We start from the raw sequence: 26,106 nt of genomic DNA, 5'->3' as shown, positions 1-26,106 counted from the left end.
AATGGTCCATCTAGCCCAGTATCCTGTTTTCCAAACAGTGGCCAAGCCAAATCACAAGTACCTGGCAGAAACCCAAAACATGGTAACACTCCATACTACACATCCCAGGGCAAACAAACAGTTGCTTCCCATGTCTGTCACAATAGCAGACTATGGACTTTTCCTCTAGGAACTTGTCCAAACCTTTTTTAAACTCAGATACAGTAACCGCTGTTACCACCTCCTCCGGCAAAGAGTTCTAGAGCTTAACTATTCATTAAGTGAAAAAATATTTCCTCCTATTTGTTTTAAAAGTACTTCCATGTAACTTCCTCGAGTGTCCCCTAGTCTTTGTACTTTTGGAACGAGTAAAAAAAATCGATTTACTTCTACTTGTTCTACACCACTCAGGATTTTGTAGATCTCAATCATATCTCCCCTCATCCATCTCTTTTCCAAGCTGAAGAGCCCTAACCTCTCTAGCGTTTCCTCATATGAGAGGGGTTCCATCTCCTTTATCATTTTAGTCGCTCTTCTTTGAACCTTTTATAATTCCACTATATCTTTTTTGAGATATGGCGACCAGAACTGAACGCAATCCTCAAGGGCATTATAGCATTTTTTGGTCTTATTCACTATCCCTTTCCTAATAATTCCTAGCATCCTGTTTGCTTTCTTGGCTGCTGCTGCACACTGAGCAGAAGATTTTTTTCTTGATCACTGACCCCCAAGGTGGATCCTAGTATCAGGTAACTGTGATTTGGATTATTCTTTCCGATGTGAATCACCTTGCATTTGTCCACATTAAATTTCATCTGTCATTTGGACGCCCAGTCTTCCAATTTCTTAAGGTCTTCCTGCAATAGTTCACAGTCCACACACGTTTTAACAACCTTGAATAGTTTTGTATCATCTACCAATTTGATCACCTCACTAATTGTTCCGATTTCCATATCATTTATAAATACATTAAATAGTATCGGTCCCAGTACAGATCCCTGTGGCACTCCACTGTTCACACTCCTCCATTGAGAGAAATGACCATTTAACCCTATCCTCTGCTTTCTGTCCAATACCCAATTCCCAACCCACACCAGAATCTTGCCTCCTATCCCATGACTCTATTTTTCTCAGGAGTCTCTCATGAGGAACTTTATCAAAAGCTTTCTGAAAATCTAGATACACTACATCAACACATATTCACGCCTTCAAAGAAATGAAGCAAGTTGGTGAGGAAAGACTTCCCTCAGCTGAACCCATGCTGACTCTGTCCCATTAAACCATGTTTGTCTACGTGTTCTATAATATTATTCTTTATAATAGTTCCACTATTTTGCCTGGCACCAACATCAGGCTTACCGGTCTATAATTTCCTGGATCTCCCCTAGAACCCTTTTTAAAAATCGGCGTCACATTGGCCACCCTCCAATCTTCAGGTACTATGGACAATTTTAACGACAGGTTACATATTACTAACAGCAGATCAGAAATTTCATGTTTGAGTTGAGTACCCTTGGATGTATGCCATCTGGTCCAGGTGATTTACTACTTTTTTAATTTGTCAATTTGGCTCAGTACATCTTCCAGGTTCACCGAGATTTCTTTCAATTCCTCCGCATCATCACCCTTGAAAACCATTTCTGGTACATGTACATCTCTTACATCTTCTTCCTTAGACAGAAGAAAAGAATTCATTCAGTTTCTCTGCTATGGCCTTGTCCTCCCTGAGCACCCCTTTTGCTCCTTCATGAGTTAATGGTCCCACGGATTCCCTCGCAGGCTTTCTGCTTCTGATGTACCTGAAAAAGTTGTTACTGTGAGTTTTAGCCTCTGCAGCAAGTTTCTCTTCATATTCTCTTTTAGCCTTCTTTATTAATGCTTTGTATCTGACTTGCCAGTGCTAATGTTGCTTCTTATTTTCTTCGTTTGGGTCAGTTTTCTATTTTTTGAAGGACAATCTTTTGGCTATAATGGCCTCTTTTACTTCACCTTTTAACCATGCTGGCTGACATTTTCTCCTGTTTTGCAAATATGTGGAATACACCTGGACTGGGCTTCCAAGATGGTATTTTTGAATAACGTCCATACCTGATTGAGTGTCCTAACCTTTGCAGCCGATCCTTTTAGTTTCTTTCTAACCATTTTCCTCATTTTATTATAGTCGTCCTTTCGAAAATTAAATGCACCTACAGTAGATTTCCTTTGCATGTTCATCCCAGATAGTAGCTCAAACTTAATCATGTTATGATCACTGTTTTCCACCAGGGGTCCCAACACCGCCACTTCTCATACTATGCCCTGCACGACACCAAGGACCAGATCCAAAATGGCTCCCCCTCTTGTCGGTTCCTGGACCAGCTGCTCCAAGAAGCAGTCATTTATTTATTAGATCTCAAAATTTTATCTCCCTGCCACTCTTTGATGTAACATTTATCAAGTCAATATCGGGGTAATTGAAATCATCCATTATTATAGCATTGCCCAATTTGCCAGCTTTCCTAATCTCTGTAAACATTTCTTTATCCGTCAGTTTGTTCTGTCCTGGCGGATGGTAGTACAGCCCTACAAGAATACTCCTTCCATTCACACATGGAATTTCTATCCATAAAGATTCCACGCTGCTATCTGTGTCATGTGGAATGTTTATTTTATTTGACTCAATTCCCTCTTTAACATATTTCGCAACCCCCCCCCCCCTACAATTTGATCCTATCATTGTGATAAATTTGTACCCTGTTAACATAGTGTCCCACAGATTTATTATTTATTAGGATTTATTTACTGCCTTTTTGAAGGAATTCACTCAAGGTGGTGTACAATAAGAATAGATCAAACATGAGCAACAGACAATTACTGCAGTAAAAATATTCAAAAACAATACAAAGTAACACAGTAACATAGTAAATGACGGCAGATCACCTGTATGGTCCATCCAGTCAGCCCAACAAGATAAACTCATTTTACATGGTATGTGATACTTTATATGCATACCCGAGTTTGATTTGTCCTTGCCTTTCTCAGGGCACAGACCGTAGAAGCCTGCCCAGTATTGTTCTTGTACTAAGTTCTGAAGCTAACGTCAAAGCCCCTTAAAATTTACACTCCAGCCCATCCCTATCCAGTCACGATCAGGGCATAGACTGTAGAAGTCTGCCCAGCTCCCATTTTGTTTCCCAATTACCGGCGTCGCCACCCCATGGTATACTATTTACAATGTCAACACAATACGTAATAGAACATTTTAAGTGATAGCGAAAGGTAAAGCAAAGATGTAACATACAGAAGGGTAAGAAAGTAGGAAGAGTTAGAAAGTAAGGTGACTGATTTAAAGAAAGTTGCACATGAAGTCAGAGAAATCTACTATAATAAAACTCACCCTCAACATTCTGAAGACAACGTTCTGAAGTCACTCAGTCATTCACTGAAGGGTTCATGGATTCATGGTGGTGAAGCCAGAACACTGACCATGTCTCTCTGCCTCGCCCTCGCATGACGGACCAATCAGAAAAAACAACCTCAACATTCTGAAACACAAAGGACCATCACAACACCGTTCCCAGGCAACGTAAGACGGACCAATAAGGGAGGAGAATTCCCCAGCAGAATGGCTCATTATCTGTGCAGCACGGAGAGCACAGAACCACCGCTGGAACGAGAGAAGAATATTCCTGCTGTGGGTATGGGCAAAAATAGACCGGGGGAGGGGGGGGGGAGAAATTTTTAAATGCCTAATGCCAGTACTGAAGAGTGCCAGAGGGCCTATAGCACAGACTATATTTGGGATCGCTTGACATGGAGTCAGAGGAGCCGGAAAACAACATGCCCGTCACCATCTGGGATGTGGGCGAACAGGACAAGCTGCGGCCCAACTGGAAGGATTACCCACGACCCAGCCAGCAGCAAACAGCGACCAAGGAAGGGGGAGGAGTACTCCTTCCCTGCCTAGGAATCGCTGGAGGCTGGCTGCCAAACTAACGAAACAACCGCACACCGACGCACCACCTCCATCATCAACAACCTGCACACACACTGCACCCTCACACAAAAAAAATAACTCTGTGACACATACACACACACACAAAAAAAACCACATGCTAGCGCCAGTTTCATTGGTTTCGGAAACGGGCCTTTTTTTACTAGTGGTTAAATGTTATCTCAGCTAGGGTAGGAGTGGATAAACATGTCCTGCTGCAGTATATGCAGCCTGAATACTCCTTGTGTGTGTGAGTGAGATAGTTACTTTTTCCAGTAAAGGCCTGGTTGAAGAGCCAAGCTTTCACGTGCTTCCTGAAGTAGAGATAGTCTTGAGTTAAGTGCAGCCTTTCAGGCAGTGCATTCCAGAGTGTGGGGGCTACTCCGGAGAAGGCTCGCTTGCGGGTATCACATTGTGCAATATCTTTTGGAGAGGGTGTAGTTAGTGAAAGTCCTTAGGAGGACCTTAGTGTCCTTGGTGGTGTGTGTGGAGGATCATCCTATTTTTCAGGTACTCAGGGCCATTTCCTTTCAGGGCCTTCAAGATCAGACACAGAGTTTTAAATTTAGCCCTGTATTGTACTAGTAGCCAATGAAGTTTTTGCAAAAATGGTGTGATATGGTCATAATTGTGAGACTGAAAGATGCTGCAAACCGCTATGTAGATAATGATGAAGAAAAAGCAAATTTGCTAAACAGATACTTTTGTCCTGTTTTCACTGAAGAAAATCCTGGAGAAAGACCACGATTGACTGGCAAAAGTACATATGAGAATGGAGTGGATATAGCACCGTTCACGTAAGAGAGTGTGTATGAACAACTTAAAAATCTAAAGGTGGACAAAGCCATAGGTCCGGATGGGATCCACCCCAGGATATTGAGGGAGCTCAGAGAGGTTCTGGCGGGTCCTCTTAAATATTTGTTTAATAAATCCTTGGAGACGGGAGAGGTTCCGTGGGAGTGGAGAACGGCAGATGTGGTCCCTCTTCACAAAAGTGGTGATAGGAAAGAAGCTGGAACCTACATGCTGGTAAGCCTCATTTCAGTTACTGGAAAAGTAATGGAAGTGATGCTGAAGGAAAGGATAGTGAATTTCCTGGAAGCCAATAAGTTGCAAGATCCGAGACAACATGGTTTTACCAAAGGTAAATCATGCCAAACAAATCTCATTGAATTCTTTGACTGGGTGACCACAGAATTGAATCATGGACGTGCTATAGACGTAATCTACTTAGACTTCAGCAAAGCTTCTCACACGGTTCCCCACAGGAGGCTCTTGAATAAACTAGACAGGCTGAAGATAGGACCTGAAGTGGTGAACTGGATTAGGAACTGGTTGACGGACAGACGCCAGAGGGTGGTAGTAAATGGAATTCGATCAGATGAGGGAAAGGTGAGCAGTGGAGTGCCTCAGGGATCGATGCTGGGGCCGATTCTGTTCAATATATTTGTGAGTGGCATTGCCGAAGGGTTAGAAGGTAAAGTTTGCCTTTTTGCGGACGATACTAAGATTTGTAACAGAGTGGACACCCGGGAGGGAGTGGAAAACATAAAAAAGGATCTGCAGAAGCTAGAAGAATGGTCTAATGTTTGGCAAGATTTAAAAGGCGCGGAGCTGGTGATGTCATTCAGCTCCGCGCCGACGAGGGGTTGGATTCTCTCTTTTGTTCCCGCTCCAGGATTGTGGCTGTGAGAGTTTTTTCATATCGTTTTGGTTGGTAAGTTGGTTGATTATTTAGATGTCTACCCAGGTAGTTAAGTTTTGCATATATATATTTTCAAGTCAGGTGGTTTGAGATGTGTTCTCTGACCTACTTCTTTCATGTAATACAGATTCCCTTTCTGATGACGTGATGCAAAACTCGGCCAGAGTAAAAGGGAATGAAGCTTTTCGAAATTGTGTTTGAAAAAGAATGAGTGGAGCACATGCCGATTCTGAACATGAATATAACCTGATACCTAAGGGAAGTAACCTCTTTCTGTAGTTTTTAGATCTAGCGTTTGCCTGTGAGTAAATGTGGAAAGGGCATATGCATATCGAAGGTACTACGTACATGGAACTATATGTATTTGAAGGCAGTTGTTAGTTTATGATCAGAGACCTAGGCACGTTTCTGCAAATCTCCTTGTAGTGATTTTTGGGGCTGTGTATATATACATATATTTTCATTCATGTGATATTGATTGATATCATCATAAGAACTGTGTGCAGGTATTTAGCATGAGGGGCAATGTCTTATAATTACTGTGTATAACACTGCTAATTATTATGGTATTGGATATTGTACGTACATACATTCACTAGGAGGTGGAACGTTTAATGTGCAATGATGGTTCCATTTGTGAAACTGCCACATATTCCCTTGGGGATGTAATGGCTGGAATAGGCAAGGACTGAGCACATTATTAGTACACTAGTAAAAGAGGCCCATTTCAGAGCAAATGAAACGGGCGCTAGCAAGGTTTTCATCGCCAACACCCCCCCCCTCCCTGGCCAACCCCTTCGTTGTTCTGCCATTGCTCCGCCCCCAACGTCATGACGTTTGACGCAAGGGTGGGGCCCGGAGCGATTTCCCACCCACCGCCTCCCTCCCTGCCAACCCGTTCGTTGTTCTGCCATTGCTCCGCCCTCGAGGGCGGGGCCCGGAGCGATTTTGGTGGCTTCACCACCACGAACCTTCAAACCTTTTTGAAGGAAGTCAGGGCTTGGCTTCACTGACGTCAGTGTCCTCAGAACGTTGACGGTGAGTTTTATTATAGTAGATATGTGAGTAGTCAATTTAAGAGTAGTGTGATACGTTTTTGTATCAATAAGGTCACTTTGAGTATTAGTATTGGAGTTAAAATTTAATACCAAGAAGTGTAGAGTGATGCACTTGGGGTGCGGAAACTCAAAAGAGAGATACTGGATAGGAGAGAAGAGATTAGTAAGCTTGACTCAGGAGAGAGACCTTGGGGTGTTGGTGTCGGAGGGTCTGAAGGTGAAGAAACATTGCTACAAGGCAACGGCCGTGGCCAGAAGGATGCTAGGCTGCGTAGAGAGGGGCGTAACCAGCAGAAGGAGGTGTTGATGCCCCTCTACAAGTCGTTGGTGAGGCCCCACTTGGAGTATTGTGTTCAGTTTTGGAGGCCGTATCTTGCTAAAGATGTAAAAAGACTGGAAGCGGTGCAAAGAAAAGGTACAAAAATGGTATGGGATTTGCGTTGGAAACCATACAAGGAGAGACTTTCTGACCTGAACATGTATACCTTGGAGGAAAGGAGAAACAGGGGTGACATGATACAGATGTTCAAATATTTGAAAGGTATTAATCTGCAAATGAACCTTTTCCGGAGATGGGAAGGTGGTAGAACTAGAGGACATGAATTGATTATGAAGGGGGGCAGACTCAGGACTAATGTCGGAAGTATTTTTTCACAGAGAGGGTGGTGGAGATGAAAACGGTAATGGAATTCAAACATGTATGGGATAAACACAAAGGAATCCTGCTTAGAAGGAATGGTTCCGTGGAATCTTAGCGGAGATTGGGTAGCGACGCCGGTAATTGGGAAACAAAACGGGAGCTGGGCAGTCTTCTACGGTCTACGCCCTGATCGTGACTGAATAGACAGGGATGGGCTGGAGTGTAAATTTTAAGGGGCTTCCATGTTAGCTTCAGAACTTAGTACAAGAACAGTACTGGGCAGACTTCTATGGTCTGTGCCCTGAGAAAGGCAAGGACAAATCAAATTCAGGTATACACAAAGTATCACATACCGTGTAAAATGAGTTTACCTTGTTGGGCAGACTGGATGGACTGTACAGGTCTTTATCTGCCGTCATTTACTGTGTTACTATGTTATCATGGCATGTACAACTGGGATAAGATTTACCTTCCCGATGTAAGGAGAGAGCCAGCGTAGCTGTCACAAATAGTAGAAGCAGCTCTTGAAGGTTGCTTGGATTTGGGGAATCAGTGTAAGTGTTGAATCTAACCGTATTCCAAGGTCTCTGACTTGTGATTTGAGGGGAAGTTCATACTTCCCAAAAGGGATTTTGATGTCAGGTGTGTATCCACTTGTGTTAAGGACCCAGAGAAGCTCAGTTTTACTTGGGTTCAGGCAAAGTTTGTTGTGCTTAGCCCATTCTTGAATTGATGTTAGACAGGTAATCAGTTTATTCAAGGCTGTAGGTAAGTCAGGTTCAATGGGTATGAGTAGATGCACATCATCTGTATAGATGTAGAACTGAGTGTCCATTGACCGAATCAGCTCAGCTAGTGGTTTGAGGTAGATATTGAACAGAATAGGTGACAGTATTGATCTTTGTGGTACATCGCAGGTCAGTGTCCATGGTGGTGATGAGTTGCTGCCAAATATTATGGATTGTTGCCTGTCTGATAGGTAGGATCTGAACCAAGCAGGTACTGTTCCATAGATACCTGTTTCTGTCAGTTGTGCTAGCATGATATTATGATCCACGGTGTCAAAAGCTGCAGAGAAATCAAGCAATACTAACATTGAGGCGAATCCCTTGTCTCAGTTTCTGTGAAGATCATCTAGTAGAGCTACAAGGACTGTTTCTGTACCATAACCAGGTCTGAATCCAGATTGACATGGATCTAGCCAGTTTTTCTTTTCTAACCAGTCATTAAGTCGAACACAGACCGTTTGTTCTATGAGTTTCCCTAAAAACGGGATGTTGGATACTGGCCTGTAATTTTCAAGTTTCTCCTGGTCAAGGTTGTTTTTCTTCAGCAGAGGGTAGACCACTGCCCTTTTTAATGCTGTAGGTAGCTGTTCATTAGAAAGAGAGGTGTTCACAATTTTTGTGGCGCCTTCTATGAGGCCCATACTTGATTGTCCTCTTTTTACCAAGCCTTTAAGATGCCTAGTATATCTACCCCATCACTTAGTGCTATATATTCTAACTCTCCCATCTTATTTTTTAGGCTTCTAGCATTTCTGTATAGGCACTTCAAATTGTGTTTTTTCCTTTGATCTTCAAGCTGCTTAGAAGTTGAAGGGGATAATGTGCATCCTTTATCCTGCTCTCTCATTAAGCACACCTAGCTTACTTTAAGCATTGTTGAAACCTCTCTATTGGGATTCCCTAAATGTCCTGTTTCAATAGTATCCTTCAAGGATACTCCACACTGAGCCATGCGCTCCTGGATGACTGTCGGTTCCCCCCCCCCCCCATTCTAATTTAAAAGCCTGGTTCCATCCCTGTTAAGGTGGAGCCCATCCTTTCGGAACAGTCTCCCCCTTTCCCAGAATGCCGCCCAATTCCTAACAAATCTAAATCCCACAATCCCTACACCATCGACTCAACCACGCATTGAGACTTTGGAGCTCTGCCTGTCTTTTGGGTCCTGCACATGTAATGGGGAGCATCTCTGAAAATGCAACCCTGGAGGATCTGGGCTTCAGCATTCTACCTAAGAGCCTAAATTTGGCTTCCAGAACGTCTCTCCCACATTTTCCTATGTCATTGGTACTCACGTGTACCAAAACAGCTGACTCCTCCCCAGCACTTTCTAAGATCCTGTCTAGGTGTCGCGTGACTTCTGTAACCTTCGCACCAGGCAGGCAAGTCACCAGGCGATTCTCACATCCACAGCCACTCAGCTATCTATATGACTAATGATCGAATCACCAACAACAACAGCTGTCCTAACCCTTCCCTCCTGGGCAGAACTTGGAGACATATCCTCTGTGCGAGAGGATAGTACATCCCCTTGTGGGCAGGTCCTGGTTATAGTACTTCCTACTTCACTAGGATGATGCTCTCCTTCTAGGAGACCTCCCTCCTCCAAGGCAGCACAGGGGGTACCAGACTGGAGGTGGGACTTCTGTACAATATCCCTATAGGTCTCCTCTATGCACCTCTCTGACTCCCTCAGCTTCACCAAGTCTGCTAGTTTAGCCTCAAGAGAATGGACCTGTTCTCAGAGCTAGGAGCTCTTTTCAATGGGCACACACATATAACCACTCTCCAACCGGGAGATAATCATACATGTGACACTAAATGCAAAAGACTGGATAGCACCCCTCTCGCTGCTGGACTGCTGACTCCATCTTAGTATTATTCAGTTTTTCAATAATTTAAAACTTGCTAAGGCATTAAGGATATTAGCCTAATATAAAAATGTCTTTAGTTTATATGGTATATTGTGTGATTTATTTAGTGTTTTCTTCTTAGAAGGTAATGAAATGTATTTGAAACTCTGTAAGAGCACTCCTTGCTTGTTATCCTAATTAAATTAACTGACTGCAAATGAAGAGTTGTGCTAGGGGTGGGCAGGTGTTGCTATGAAGACTAAAAACTAGGTCCTGCAGTGTCTGCTAGAGGCTGTTAATGCTGTGATACAAAGTTCAAATTTTAAAACTAGGGGGAAGAGAGTATGGAGATTAGTTGATAAAGTTTGCTTCTTTTTTAATATTTTGATTCTATCAATAACCTTCAATTTCTCCTTTAAACCCCAATCTTTAAGTCCCCAAAGCATAAAGCAAAATAATGTTCACTTATCAGAGAACTGTCCTCTTCTCTCAGAACTTCTCAGAAAGAAAGTTAAGTGGGGCCTTTCCTCTTTATATAGTTTTAAATCTAAGGGGATTGCTTCAAACAGACCCTTTCAAGCTAATTCAGTAATCATATTGCCCTTAGTAACCTCTGCAAATATTCTACTTCCTCACACCTTAATTAGTGCTACCTCTCCAGCAAGTCTTTTAGAACAAGATTTGAGCCTTCCTATTAACTTTTAAAGTTCTTTGGCTGTTAAATTTCTACCTCTAGAAAAAGTTTCAGTTTAAAACAATGGGAAAAGTGTCTACTTCTGGAGAAAATTTCAGTTTAAAACTATGGGAAAAGGGTTGTACACTATGGAAACTAGTTAATAATGCTTGCTTTTCTTTCTCTCTCTCCTTTTTTGTTTTCCCCACTAAGACTAAACTAGGTCTTGGAGTGCTTGCTAGAGGCTATCTGTTAATGCTGTGGTACAACGAAGTTCTAAAACTAGGGGGAAAAGAGTATGGAGATTAGTTGATAAAGTTTGCTTTTTTATATCTTTATTCTGCATACCACTAACCTACAATTCCTCCTTTAAACCCCAATTTTTAAGTTCCCAAAGCACAAAGCAAAATAATGTTCACTTATCACAGAAATGTGCTCTTCTCTCAGAACTTCTCAGAAGCCAAGTCAGCTAACTAACCTGAATGCTTTTTGAAAAAAATATGCTTTCAACTTATCATAATAGCCATACTTTGTCAGACCAATGGTCCACCTAGCCCAGTATTCTGCTTCCAGCAGTGGCCAATCCAGGTCACAAGTACCTGGTAGAAACTCAATTAGTAGCACCATTCCATGCTACCAATCAAAGCGGAAGCAGTAGCTTTCCCTATGTCCATCTCAATAACAGACTATGTACTTTTTCTCCAGGAACTTGTCCAAACCTTTTTTAAACCCAGATACGCTAACCACCGTTACCACATCCTCCAGCAACGAGTTCCAGAGCTTAACTATTCTTTGAGTGAAAAAATATTTCCTCCTATTTGTTTTAAAAGTATTCCCATGTAATTTCATTGAGTGTCCCCTGTCTGGTCTTTGTACTTTTTGAATGAGTGAAAAATCGATTCACCTCTACCGGCTACACACCATCCAGGATTTTGTAGATCTCAATCATATCCCCCCTCAGCCATCTCTTTTCCAAGCTGAAGAGCCCTAACCTCTTTAGCCTTTCCTCATATGGGAGCAGTTCCATCCCCTGTATCATTTTGTGCATTCTACATTAAATTTCATCTGCCATTTGGATGCCCAGCCTTCCAGTTTCCTACGATCTTCCTGCAATTTTTCAATCTGCATGCGTTTTGACAACTTTGAATTGTTTTGTGTCATCTGCAAATTTAATCACTTTATTCGTTTAATCACATGTACCAAGACAGCCAGATCCTCCCCAGCACTATCTAAAATTCTATCTAGGTGACATGTAAGGTTCGCCACCTTTGCACCAGGACAGGTACAAATTCAAGGTAAGGTATACACATATGAGTTTGTCTTGGGCAGACTGGATGGACCATGCAGGTCTTTTTCTGCCGTCATCTATTATGTTACTATGTATCTACGTGCCTAAGAATAAAATCACCAACTACAACAGCCTTCTTAACCCTTTCCTCCTGGGCTGAAGCTCGAGAGACATATTTGGTTCAAGGGGATATTGCATCACCCTTAAACTGCCTAAGAGATACTTCCCTCCCTCAAATCCTGGGACATAAGACTGAGCCTATGGGTACCAAGTATTCCAGCACTCCCATGTACAATACCTTGTGTGTCAAAACCAAAACTTTGTACAATATCCTATATTCAACAGGCAGCCAGTGATAACAGATATGTAAATGGGTCTCATGATCTCTCAACCCCCATATCCCCCAACAGCCTAATGACTGCGTTTTGTAACCTCTTGGTTACATGCTGCTCCTACATAAACCACATTAGCATAAGTTATTACTAACGCATGCAAAATAACATGTAACGTTGCATGGTCAAAATAAGGCCTCACTGCCCACAACATTCTTAAGGTACCGAACCCCAGTCGTACTACCCAGGACACCTGCTGTTCAAAACGTAATCCCGACTCCAAGATGATGCCCAAATAACGAAACTCCTCACATAATTTAACCTGGCCTTCCAAAACCTGCCCAAATAATTAAACTTCTCACACAATTTAACCTGGCCTTGCAAACTTGCGGCAAAACATCCAGGTGTGGAAGATGACCAGTGAGCCACCAGGACTTGGACATATCTCTCTTTCCCTTGACTAAGGCCATTTTAGAGTCCATATTTGACTGCTCCTTTCCCTTTTGTGTTCTAAGTCTGTCACAAAGACCTAATTTTTCTACTGTTGTGCTACACCAATTCCCCTGGCTTTTTTTTTTTTTTTGCCAAGTGTGCTTATATGTTTCATACATCTGTGCATATAAGTACAGTATTGTTTCTTATTTGTTTAACCAGAATGATGGTTTCCAAATGTGCGGCATACAAAATTGCTCACATAAGTAATAAGTAAATAAAGTAAGTAGAGTGACAATTTCTGGTATCTCTCTCCTGAGGGCAGATATAAAAATCAATACAAATCTAAAAATATAAAATAAAATAAAATTAAAAAAAAATCACACACATATATTAACTATCACTTTGGTTAAAGAAGTAAGAAGCGATACAGTACTTATATACACAGATTGTTGAGGGACTAGGGCGGCCAACACCCTCTGAGTGCCGAGGTTCCAAAACCTGGAATACCTGAAATAAATTGGATCTATAAAAAAATCAATTAATCAAATCAAGCAAAATTTATTCAGTGGTTTTAAATGTTACAGAAATGAAGAAAGGATTAATAAAGGTTCAAGAAGGAAGTATGTGAATGTTCTTGAGGGAGCACTGCAGGTCTACCCATTAAACCAAGGAATCCAGACGCAAATGCCCGTTTTCCTGGTTCTAAGCACTTATAAACTAAAATTTTTACTTGATTTTCTTATATGCGTTTTCTATATGTGCTTCCTTTGCTAGCTGTCTCCGCAACCTGTTCAAACTGGCTCTGTAAAAATGCCTATTCAGCAGTACTTGTTTTTTAGGCTTAAAGGTTGTGACTCTTGTGCATAGGCGGTCGGTGGCCCAACTGTTTGGGGAGGCTAAAGGGGGCAGGGTTAGGGGTGGGGCCAGGGGTGGAGCTTAAATCCATAATTGTCTGATAACACAGAAAAAATAAATAAATAAAAAAGGCACAATACCTTTTATTAAATTTAGATTTTACATATGTATCATATGTCAAAGAATAAAGTGGTTGCTCAAAGCATATACTAACCACAATCGCTCAACTACAAAACACTATGCACAACTTTGTGCAAAAACACATTCAGAACCTTACTGTACCATAAATATTACACTGGGCAGAACCTAATACACCAATATACCACCCATACGGAAAATGCAGACCGTCAACAATATGAAACAAGGATCATATCATCACAATTCTCATGTAGAGCCACAAAGCATCCTAATTCATGTTTAATGTGGGATAAAATGCCATACATAAGTAAATAAATATAAACATTTAATGTTGAGCACCTGATTCTCAAAGTGGACATATTCCAAACACTATGATGAAAATAAAATGATCTTTTCTATCTTTGTTGTCTGGTGACTTTGTTTTTCTGATAATGCTGGCCCAGTATCCGATTCTGCTGCTATCTGTCCTCTTAACTCCGTTTCCAGGGCTTCCTTTCCATTTATTTCTTTACTTTCTGCCTTTCTTCATCATTTCTTGTCCTCGCTCCCCTGCCCCCCCCCTCCAGCCATCCATACCCACCCATTGATTCTCTCCTCTCCCCTCCCTCCAGCCATCCACACCCACCCACCCATTGATTCTCTCCTCTCTGTTCGCGGGCAGATTTTCTAACAGGAGCTGCTCATCCAATCAGAGAGCTCTAATTGAATGCAGATTAACATACAGACACTCTAATGGGAATTTTTAGTCAAAAACACTATCTAAACCCTTCGTTTTTGGATCAAAGTTCACATTTTTGATCAGAGCCATGCCCTAACATTAAGGCTGTAAACATTTCCAACAATTTTTACCCATAAATATGCAAATGAAAACCTCCCAAAAACAGACTAATTTGCATATGGCTTGAGCAAATTTGAGTACTTAGCATACCAATCCCACTTCCTAGCACCTAACTTCTGCAATTAGATTTGATGCAAATACTTTTAAAACTTATTTTTAGCACTTTTAAAATTTCAGGGGTCAGTGCAAGTCTCTTAGGTGTGAACTGCTCATGTGCAGGAATTCATGATCCTAGTTAAATATCTCCCTGGCAACCCAGGACACCTCCAGCCAACACCCCTGCTCTGTTCTCCCAGCAGTAAGATAATCAAATTATAACTGGTTATACACAACGCTAGAGATGGCTTTCACTGAAGTTGCTGCTATTTAAACCCCCCAGAGCAGCAGGACTGGCAGGAGAACTACTACTAATACTATTTAGCATTTCTATAGAAACAGCTGATCCATCCTGCTATGGCTGGGGAGAAGCTTCTTATACCGGGCGCCTATGCTCTTATGTCACAGGAAACAAACCACAGCCTAGTCCTGCACCTGGGCCCGTGTCTCAACTTTATTTCTTAAGCTTGCTCTACAAGATGTATGAAACATAAGCACATTTGGCAAAAAAAAAAAAAAAAAGCCAAGGGAATTGGTGTAGCACAACAGAAAAATCAGGACTTGGTAGAATCAGAACACAAAAGGGAAAGGGCTTCACATTTTACATGTTAACACGATTAACACATTAAAATTTTAATGCGATTAATGCATTAGGCTCCCTGCTCTTTCACCTTTCTCCCCCTTTTTGTCCCCTCCCATAGTCTGGGATCTCTCACGCTTCCACCTCCTGCTGTCCCTGTGCACTCCAGAAGGAGGGGAAGGGAAGAGAGAAGAAAGAAGATGCTGTCCATGTATGGAGGGGAAAGGGAAGAGATGGAAACTAGATAGATTTTAGAAGGAGGCAGAAAAATAGAAGAATATTGAATATGAAAGATGGATATAGGGAAGGAAGTAAAGAAGAAAGGAGAAGAATACAATAAACAGTGAATACACGGGAAGGCCTGGATACAGAGTTCAAAGCACAGACAGAAAGAGGCAGAACCTAACTATTTTCAGTTTAGTAATTGAAATATGTCAGTTTTGACAATTTACTTGTATATATTTATATATTTTGCACTGAACAAGAGGAAACGCAAGAGGGATGATTTATGCAATTAAGCAACTGATTAAAAGTTTTAATTAATTAAAAAATTTGATCCTGGGGAACTGAGTTTGATTCCCACTGCAGCTCCTTGTGACTCTGGGCAAGTCACTTAACCCTCCATTGCCCTTGGTACAAAATAAGTACCTGAATATATGTAAACCGTTTTGAATGTAGTTGCAAAAACCTCAGAAAGGCGGTATATCAAGTCCCATTTCCCTAATGTGCAATCTATCTATCTATAGATATATCTCAATTGTAAGAAGATGGAGCTCAAAGGGAAAACACAACAAGTATCATGCAAAAAGTAATCTAACCCCTTCAAGTCTGTTCCCAGACATTTATTTGTTAGTGGAAGGAGATACCAAACTGAAATTTAACATTTTGGGGCCCTTTAAGTATGGTAAAATCATGGCTTAAACATATTTTCACGAATGACTTTCCCATGCATAAAGGCCAGATTTAATGCAGCAATTATGGGGGGTATAGAAAAAATGTTATTGTAGGTCATCTACTAATGTTGTCATCACTAACTCTATGCAGATGCCGCATGCTAATGCGGGAGCACCTACTGCCCCCTCCCCCCCAATTCTTTTTGTCTAAATTGATAATTCAATGGTTAGCATATGCAAACAGGCAAAATACTGAAAAATACTAATGCATTTCTGTAGTAGCCTGTTCTTGCATGCTAAGCACGAACTAAGGGCTTAACGCCCTTTAGCAAAAGCACCCCTTTTCTGCTTAAACTAAAATATAATGGTAAATATTACTAGGTAAAAAAATTCACATACCACGAATTCCATATCATTAAGTATTATTGGCTTCTGAAGCATCATTTTGTAAAACGGACGAATAAAAAATCCTGCAGGAATAAAATTTACATATAAATGTTAAATTGAAAGCAATGAAACCCTACTGTAAAAATAAATAAACAAAAAGCTCATGAAGGCTGAAATTTGCCAAGTTATTGGCCTATTTGAAAAGTACCTTTTTCCATTCTGGTTACAATGTTTGCCTGTCTTAGGGTAGGCATTCCAAGAGAAGTGTCTTGGACAAATTCTAAAATTAATGTGTGTTGATTGAAGATTATAGTTTATTTGAATTATTTTTCAGCAAAATTCTGCCTATGTTGAAATTCTGTCACAGGTACAAATTTTAAAAGGGAACATACATACAAACTTTCCCTTCTAAAACTGTGGGGTTAAAAGTGCCTGACTTTGCACCAAGGTGGGCAGTTTGAAAAATTACCTTCATTGTCTTCAAATGTGAGATATTAGAAGAAATTAATACAAACCATCCAGCAATTTGCCATGATAAACTGCCATTCCAGCCACACGGCCTATGAACTTGAAATAAGAGAGATGATCCTCATTGCAAAGTCCAGAGTTTGGATTGATTTGTAAAGTATAGTTATCCCTGTGGATAAAATAATCTATTTTACTTCTATATATTACAAAAATTAATACCATAATGTTTAAATACTTGCAATCAGAGCATATAACGAAGGGGTCAGTTTTTTTAAAGGAAAGGCAAATGGAATAAGTTAACTGTTAGCTTTAGTGTTTACGTCAGTGGTTCCAAAACCTGGTCCTGGAAGCACCCCAGCCAGTCAGGTTTTCAAAATACCCACAATGAATATTCATCACAGTTTTATTTTTAGTAATTTTTTTTTTTTTTTTTTACAATAGCCCCTCCCCCATCCCCAAGATGATCAACTCACTTCCTTAACCAAGTCCATTCTTCATCGGTAGGATCATAACGCCCCAGTCATTTATCAGTAAGCTTTTCCATTTCTCCAATAATATTTAGCTTTAACAACCAATCAGTGATAGTAGGCCCCTTAGCCTGTTTCCAGTGAGCTGCAATGACACTTTTACCCACATCAAGATACATTCGCTTGAGGCGGCACTGTCACATCAGTCCTCTTCGATTTCCCAAGCCCAACACACACTACTTGGGATCTCTGGAAAAGGCACAGCCCCCCCAGTTTGACAGCTGTCCAAAAATCCTGGATCTTCACACAAGTCCACCAAATATGAAAAAAATGTTCCTCTATCCAAACTACACCTTCATTATCAGAAACTGAAGAAAACACTGAATTCAGTTTAACAGGTACAGTGGTGGAAATAAGTATTTGATCCCTTGCTGATTTTGTAAGTTTGCCCACTGACAAAGACATGAGCAGCCCATAATTGAAGGGTAGGTTATTAGTAACAGTGAGAGATAGCACATCACAAATTAAATCCGGAAAATCACATTGTGGAAAGTATATGAATTTATTTGCATTCTGCAGAGGGAAATAAGTATTTAATCCCTCTGGCAAACAAGACCTAATACTTGGTGGCAAAACCCTTGTTGGCAAGCACAGCGGTCAGACGTCTTCTGTAGTTGATGATGAGGTTTGCACACATGTCAGGAGGAATTTTGGTCCACTCCTCTTTGCAGATCATCTCTAAATCATTAAGAGTTCTGGGCTGTCGCTTGGCAACTCGCAGCTTCAGCTCCCTCCATAAGTTTTCAATGAGATTAAGGTCTGGTGACTGGCTAGGCCACTCCATGACCCTAATGTGCTTCTTCCTGAGCCACTCCTTTGTTGCCTTGGCTGTATGTTTTGGGTCATTGTCGTGCTGGAAGACCCAGCCACGACCCATTTTTAAGGCCCTGGCGGAGGGAAGGAGGTTGTCACTCAGAATTGTATGGTACATGGCCCCATCCATTCTCCCATTGATGCGGTGAAGTAGTCCTGTGCCCTTAGCAGAGAAACACCCCCAAAACATAACATTTCCACCTCCATGCTTGACAGTGGGGACGGTGTTCTTTGGGTCATAGGCAGCATTTCTCTTCCTCCAAACACGGCGAGTTGAGTTCATGCCAAAGAGCTCAATTTTTGTCTCATCTGACCACAGCACCTTCTCCCAATCACTCTCGGCATCATCCAGGTGTTCACTGGCAAACTTCAGACGGGCCGTCACATGTGCCTTCCGGAGCAGGGGGACCTTGCGGGCACTGCAGGATTGCAATCCGTTATGTCGTAATGTGTTACCAATGGTTTTCGTGGTGACAGTGGTCCCAGCTGCCTTGAGATCATTGACAAGTTCCCCCCTTGTAGTTGTAGGCTGATTTCTAACCTTCCTCATGATCAAGGATACCCCACGAGGTGAGATTTTGCGTGGAGCCCCAGATCTTTGTCGATTGACAGTCATTTTGTACTTCTTCCATTTTCTTACTATGGCACCAACAGTTGTCTCCTTCTCGCCCAGCGTCTTACTGATGGTTTTGTAGCCCATTCCAGCCTTGTGCAGGTATATGATCTTGTCCCTGACATCCTTAGACAGCTCCTTGCTCTTGGCCATTTTGTAGAGGTTAGAGTCTGACTGATTCACTGAGTCTGTGGACAGGTGTCTTTCATACAGGTGACCATTGCCGACAGCTGTCTGTCATGCAGGTAACGAGTTGATTTGGAGCATCTACCTGGTCTGTAGGGGCCAGATCTCTTACTGGTTGGTGGGGGATCAAATACTTATTTCCCTCTGCAGAATGCAAATAAATTCATATACTTTCCACAATGTGATTTTCCGGATTTAATTTGTGATGTGCTATCTCTCACTGTTACCAATAACCTACCCTTCAATTATGGGCTGCTCATGTCTTTGTCAGTGGGCAAACTTACAAAATCAGCAAGGGATCAAATACTTATTTCCACCATTGTATATAATACCATCTAATAAGAATTTTGTAAGAATTTTCTTTTAATCAGACCACAAAAGGAAGCTTTTTTTTTTAAACTTCTAGAAACTCCACTTTCCATTCGTTCACACTTAAAATCACCTCCAAATCCTGTTCCCAGTAATCCATAAAAGCATATTTGTGAAAAAACGTACCCCTAATGAAAAGATAGAAGAGGAAAATCTGGCCTGTAAGCAGTGGTATGCTGGAGCCGGCTCGCACCAGCTATTATATTTTGCTGAATTTTGCAAGACGGTTGTTGAATGGAGCCAGGCAGCCTGAATACAAATATCTGTTTTTTTCCCACTCCTCTACTACTTATCATTTCTATAGCGCTACTAGATGTACGCAGCGCTGTACACTTGAACATGAAGAGACAGTCCCTGCTCGACAGAGCTTACAATCTAATTAAGACAGACAAACAGGACAAACAAGAGATAAGGGAATATTAAACTGAGGATGATAAAATAAGGGTTCTGAACAAGTGAATAAGGGTTAGGATTTAAAAGCAGCATCAAAAAGGTGGGCTTTTAGCTTAAATTTGAAGATGGCCAGAGATGGAGCTTGACGCACCGGCTCAGCTAACAGCATCATCCTCTCTCCCTCCTCCCCCGCCCAGCATACCTCTCTAAGCTTTCCATCTCATATCCTCCCCTCAGGTCCATTCCCCTCACCGCCGTCTGTCAAACATCACTATTCTTCCAGCAGCGCTAGTGGTACCATGCTGCTTAGCCAATCCAGAGCCTTTTCTCTGCCAGATCCCGTCCATGCGTAAGCAGGAAGTTGCATCAGCGGTGCAGGACACGTCAGAGAATAGGCTCCAGGTTGGGCAGGCAGCATGCTACCGCTAGAGCTGCTGGAAGAGTGGCGAGGTTTGAAGGTTGGCCAAGTGAGGGGAATGGATCATCTGAGGTGGCGAGCTGGGAGAGGTATGCTAGATGGGGGGGGGGGGGGGCAAGAGGAGACATGATGATGCTCTGTTAGCTCTAAGCAAGGTGGTTTGATTGAGAACAGGAGACAGAATGAAGTCAAAGTTGAGGCTAATTAGGTTGATTTTTGTTTTCCCCTTCTCTGCACAGCTGTCTTCAACGTAAACTCAAAACAAAGCAAGCAAACCTATGACCTACTGCATCCACATTGTTGTTCTTACGGTAGAATTTTTATTTAATTTCACTTATATTTTCAAATATGCTGGATTGTGCTGCATATGGATAAGTGATGCACTTAGGAAGTAGAAATCCAAGGGAGACGTATGTGTTAGGCGGGGAGAGTCTGATAGGTACGGACGGAGAGAGGGATCTTGGGGTGATAGTATCTGAGGATTTGAAGGCGACGAAACAGTGTGACAAGGCGGTGGCCGTAGCTAGAAGGTTGTTAGGCTGTATAAAGAGAGGTGTGACCAGCAGAAGAAAGGGGGTGTTGATGCCCCTGTATAAGTCGTTGGTGAGGTCCCACCTGGAGTATTGTGTTCAGTTTTGGAGGCCGTATCTTGTTAAGGATGTAAAAAGAATTGAAGCGGTGCAAAGAAAAGCTACGAGAATGGTATGGGATTTGCGTTACAAGACGTATGAGGAGAGACTTGCTGAACTAAACATGTATACTCTGGAGGAAAGGAGAAACAGGGGTGATATGATACAGACGTTCAAATATTTGAAAGGCAGTGCTTTTTTCGTGCCGGTACGCAACGGTACGGCGTACCGGCACCTTTTTTTTTTGCTCCCCCCGCCCCGTGAGTCCATGTCCCGCACGCAGTGCCAGCCCCCATTTCCAGCCGCTGCTGCTTCTCCTGTTGAGCAGCAGCGGCCGCTGAAGCAGCAGCGGATGCTACACAAGGAAAAAGATTTAAAAAAAACTTCAAACCTGGCTGAAACGCGGCACCCCGGCACTGTAGACAGCCATTAGGCATTGGCTGTTGCCCCGCAGCCGCTCCTCCTCTTGCTTCTACGTCACTACGCTCCTCCGGGGTTTTCCTCCAGGGGCAGTGACGTAGAGGCAAGAGGAGGAGCGGCTGCGGGGCAACAGCCAATGCCTAATGGCTGTCTACAGTGCCGGGGTGCCGCGTTTCAGCCAGGTTTCAATTTTTTTTTTAAATCTTCTTTTTCTTTGTGTAGCGGCCGCTGCTGCTCAACAGGAGAAGCAGCAGCGGCCGGAAATAGGGGCTGGTGCCGCGTGCGTCGCCGTTCGCGGGAAACTTGGCAGGGAGATGGAATCCAACAGAGGGAAGGATTGGGGAGCGAGAGAAAGAGGGAAAACAACAGAGGGAAGGATTGGGGAGCGAGAGAAAGAGGGAAAACAACAGAGGGAAGGATTGGGGAGAGAGAGAGAGAGGGAAACCAACAGAGGGAAGGATTGGGGAGAGAGAGAGAGAGAGGGAAAACAACAGAGAGAAGGATTGGGGAGAGAGAGAGAGAGAGGGAAAACAACAGAGGGAAGGATTGGGGAGAGAGAGAAAGAGGGAAAACAACAGAGGGAAGGATTGGGGAGAGAGAGAAAGAGGGAAAACAACAGAGGGAAGGATTGGGGAGAGAGAGAGAGGGAAACCAACAGAGGGAAGGCTTGGGGAGAGAGAGAAAGAGGGAAACCAACAGAGGGAAGGATTGGGGAGAGAGAGAGAGGGGGAAAACAACAGAGGGAAGGATTGGGGAAAGAGAGAGAGAGGGAAACCAACAGAGGGAAGGATTGGGGAGAGAGAGAGGGAAAACAACAGAGGGAAGGATTGGGGAGAGAGAGGGAAACCAACAGAGGGAAGGATTGGGAGAGAGAGGGAAACCAACAGAGGGAAGGATGGGGAGAGAGAGAGAGAGGGAAAACAACAGAGGGAAGGATTGGGGAGAGAGAGGGAAACCAACAGAGGGAAGGATTGGGGAGAGAGAGGGAAACCAACAGAGGGAAGGATTGGGGAGAGAGAGAGAGAGGGAAACCAACAGAGGGAAGGATTGAGGAGAGAGAGAGGGAAAACAACAGAGGGAAGGATTGGGGAGAGAGAGAGAGAGGGAAAACAACAAAGGGAAGGATTGGGGAGAGAGAGAGAGAGGGAAAACAACAGAGGGAAGGATTGGGGAGAGAGAGAGAGGGAAACCAACAGAGGGAAGGATTGGGGAGAGAGAGAGAGAGAGGGAAACCAACAGAGGGAAGGATTGGGGAGAGAGAGAGAGAGAGGGAAACCAACAGAGGGAAGGATTGGGGAGAGAGAGAGAGAGAGGGAAACCAACAGAGGGAAGGATTGGGGAGAGAGAGAGGGAAAACAACAGAGGGAAGGATTGGGGAGGGAGACAGAGAAAGAGGGAAACCAACAGAGGGAAGGATTGGGGAGAGAGAGAAAGAGGGAAACCAACAGAGGGAAGGATTGGGAGGGGGAGAGAGAGAAAGAGGGAAACCAACAGAGGAAGGATTGGGAGGGGGAGAGAGAGAAAAAAACAGAGTAAGAGGGGAAAACAACAGAGGAAGGTTGGGAGGGGGAGAGAGGAAAGAGGGAACCACACAGAGGAAAGGATTGGGAGGGGAGAGAGAGAAAGAGGGAAACAACGAGGAAGGATTGGGGAGAGAGAGAAAGAGGGAAACCAACAGAGGGAAGGATGGAGGGGGAGGAGAGAGAAAGAGGGAAACCAACAGGGAGGATTGGGGAGGGGAGAGAAAGAGGGAAAACAACAGATGGAAGGATGGGGAGAGAGAGGGAAAAACACAGATGGAAGGATTGGGGAGAGGGGAAAAAACAGATGGAAGGATGGGGAGAGAGAGGGAAAAACACAGATGGAAGGATTGGGGAGAGAGAGGGAAAAACAGATGGAAGGATGGGGAGAGAGAGGGAAAAACAGATGGAAGGATTGGGGAGAGAGGGGAAAAAACAGATGGAAGGATGGGGAGAGAGAGGGAAAACACAGATGGAAGGATTGGGGAGAGAGGGAAAAACAGATGGAAGGATGGGGAAGAGAGAGGGAAAACAGATGGAAGGATGGGAAGAGAGGGAAAAACACAGATGGAAGGATTGGGGAGAGAGGGAAAAACAGATGGAAGGATGGGGAAAGAGAGGGAAAACAGATGGAAGGATGGGGAGAGAGAGAGGGAAAACGGAAGGATAGGGAGAGAAAGAGGGAAGACGCTGGATGGAAGAATGCAGAAAGAAATAGGGGAGACACTGGAAGGATGGGGAGAGAAAGCAGAGCTGCTGGATGGAAAAGGGGAATAGAGAAAGACTGGAGAATAAGAGGAAGGGGCATGGGGAGAACAAGGGTGAGGAAAAGATGAAAAGCCACAGGTAGATGAAGGAAATTAAAGAATGGATAGTAAGAATGAATTAAATCTGGACAGAGAGAGAGCCTGAAAAATATTGAAGAAAGCAATGAAAAAGGAGACAAAAATGACAAATGGCACAGAAGAGTTAAGCGAAAACAAAGAAAGGAGAATCACAGACTGGGACCAATATGGAAAGAAAAACAGTCACCAGACAACAAAGGTAGAAAAAAATCATTTTATTTTCATTTTAGTGTTTGTAATATGTCCAATTTGAGAATTTACATTGGCTGTCTTATTTTGCACTGGGTATACTGGAGCTGTAAGAGCTTACAGAGATTATTTATAATGAAAAAAAATCATGTTATTTTTTTCTCCTATAGTACTGTAATATTTTCAATGATGTCTGTTTATATGCGCCATGGCTGGTATAGGGGGTGTGGTTAATGTGGGTGTGGCTATCATAGGGGTGGGGCCATGTGTGGTGACCCCGCCCATAATGAGTACCGGCACCTTTTTTTCTACAAAAAAAGCACTGTTGAAAGGTATTAATCCGCAAACGAACCTTTTCCGGAGATGGGAAGGTGGTAGAACGAGAGGACATGAAATGAGATTGAAGGGGGGCAGACTCAAGAAAAATGTCAGGAAGTATTTCTTCACGGAGAGAGTAGTGGATGCTTTGAATGCCCTCCCGCGGGAGGTGGTGGAAATGAAAACGGTAACGGAATTCAAACATGCGTGGGATAAGCATAAAGGAATCCTGTGCCGAAGGAATGGATCCTCAGGAGCTTAGTCAAGATCGGGAGGCGGGGCTGGTGGTTGGGAGGCGGGAATAGGGCTGGGCAGACTTATACGGTCTGTACCAGAGCCGGTGGTTGGGAGGCAGGGCTGGTGGTGGGGAGGTGAGGATAGTGCTGGGCAGACTTACACGGTCTGTGCCTGTGCCAGAGCCGGTGATTGGGAGGTAGGGCTGGTGGTTGGGAAGCAGGGATAGTGCGGGGCAGACTTATACGGTCTGTGCCCTGAAGAGCACAGGTACAAATCAAAGTAGGGTATACACAAAAAGCAGCAAATATGAGTTATCTTGTTGGGCAGACTGGATGGACCGTGCAGGTCTTTTTCTGCCGTCATCTACTATGTTACTATATAATGGAATAACTTTTCATTGGTACAGTAGTAATTTGTTATGTCATTTGGAGGGCTGGTTAAAGGGAAACCCTCGCACTGTTATATTCGTGCAGAGATTTTTTTCTCCTGGTAAAGGGCCATTAAAACAGATATCATGTTATGAGAATCAGGTGCTCAACATTCAGAGTTTCTATTTATTTACTGACATTTATATCCCACATTAAACACGAATTAGATTGAAACTTGGGAGCATTTAAAATCTTTTTTTTCTGTGCCTACATCAAAAGAAAAAAAGATGGCGTGTGGTAACTTGCTCCTTCTGCTTTGTGGAATGCAGTGATATATTATAAAAATGCATTTGCCTTTTTTATTATTACTATTTCACAGAGAAGGTATTGATTAATAATGGGAAGGTTTACTTCATGCAGAACTGACCACAGTCTGTCTAAATGTGCCAACAATGTCCAGTTCAGCACACTATTAGCAGCCAAGTTCATACAAAGTTAATTATGTTCAGTGGAAAATAAATCTGTTGGCTCAGGCTGCTTGTTATGTGAATATTCAATCACTATTTCATTATTGCTACCAAGTATTACATATTAAGGGGATTTGTTTTAATTCATTTATCCAGTCCAGTCCATACATGCACATGGTTTTGCTTTTTAAACCCAAAGGTTTCCTATGATAGCATTTTACATATTTGAATTAGTTTTTCTGTACAAGTTTTGCTTGATTTGTCATTATTTGAAATTACAAAAATTTTTAAAACATATCGTGTCAACAAGGTGCGGGGCTATGTGGGGCGGGGGGCCCACTGAACCGGTCTGCACAGGGCCACGCAGTTGCTAAGACCAATCCTGATATCTGTTGTGTTAGTTTGTTGACTGGAAACAGTCAAGTGTGCTTATAGGACAGGAGGGAAGTACAGGAGGCAAAGGAACTGGTTCCTGGGGTTGCATGACCATATGGAATTTACAGTAAAGAATACTATATATATTTTATTATTTGTAAATTGCTACACTGTATCTTTGTACCAATAAAACATATAAAGTTACATATATATCACTTTTGGGGGGGGGGGGGGGGGGAGAGGGCAAGCCTGTTGAACATTTACCAGCACACCACTACCTGTAAGCTTTCCAAAGCCTACCCAAAGATTTTCAGAATGTTTAGAATCCTCAGGATCCCACCTCAACCAACCTCGCTGTGACATGTAATACTTACCTGTAAATAAATCAATCCTTACTAGGAATCCTAAATTGCTCCTGGAGCTCCGCAAAAGTAAGTAGATCC

General features: G+C 42.8%; 1 protein-coding gene and 1 long non-coding RNA gene across 8 annotated transcripts in view; one reads left to right on the top strand and one right to left on the bottom strand.

The window, feature by feature from the left end:
* The window catches only part of NEDD4 (NEDD4 E3 ubiquitin protein ligase), a 578,822-nt gene that overhangs the window by 101,116 nt on the left and 451,600 nt on the right, over positions 1 to 26,106 (bottom strand). For all 7 annotated transcript variants that reach the window (XM_030189078.1, XM_030189079.1, XM_030189080.1 and 4 more), the window contains 2 exons: positions 17,024 to 17,145; positions 16,521 to 16,591 (listed from right to left, as the gene is read on the bottom strand). In XM_030189078.1, the coding sequence (XP_030044938.1) occupies positions 16,521 to 16,591; positions 17,024 to 17,145 (193 nt within the window). The remainder of the gene's footprint in view (positions 1 to 16,520; positions 16,592 to 17,023; positions 17,146 to 26,106) is intronic.
* LOC115459229 lies at positions 8,274 to 24,958 on the top strand. The gene is made up of 3 exons (XR_003940233.1): positions 8,274 to 8,285; positions 8,689 to 8,694; positions 24,885 to 24,958. It is a non-coding gene; the product is annotated as an uncharacterized LOC115459229 (long non-coding RNA).

Source organism: Microcaecilia unicolor, chromosome 1 (genome assembly GCF_901765095.1).
Source record: "Microcaecilia unicolor chromosome 1, aMicUni1.1, whole genome shotgun sequence".
In the NCBI taxonomy this organism is placed as follows: domain Eukaryota; kingdom Metazoa; phylum Chordata; class Amphibia; order Gymnophiona; family Siphonopidae; genus Microcaecilia; species Microcaecilia unicolor.
This window is presented reverse-complemented; position numbering and strand designations above follow the sequence as displayed.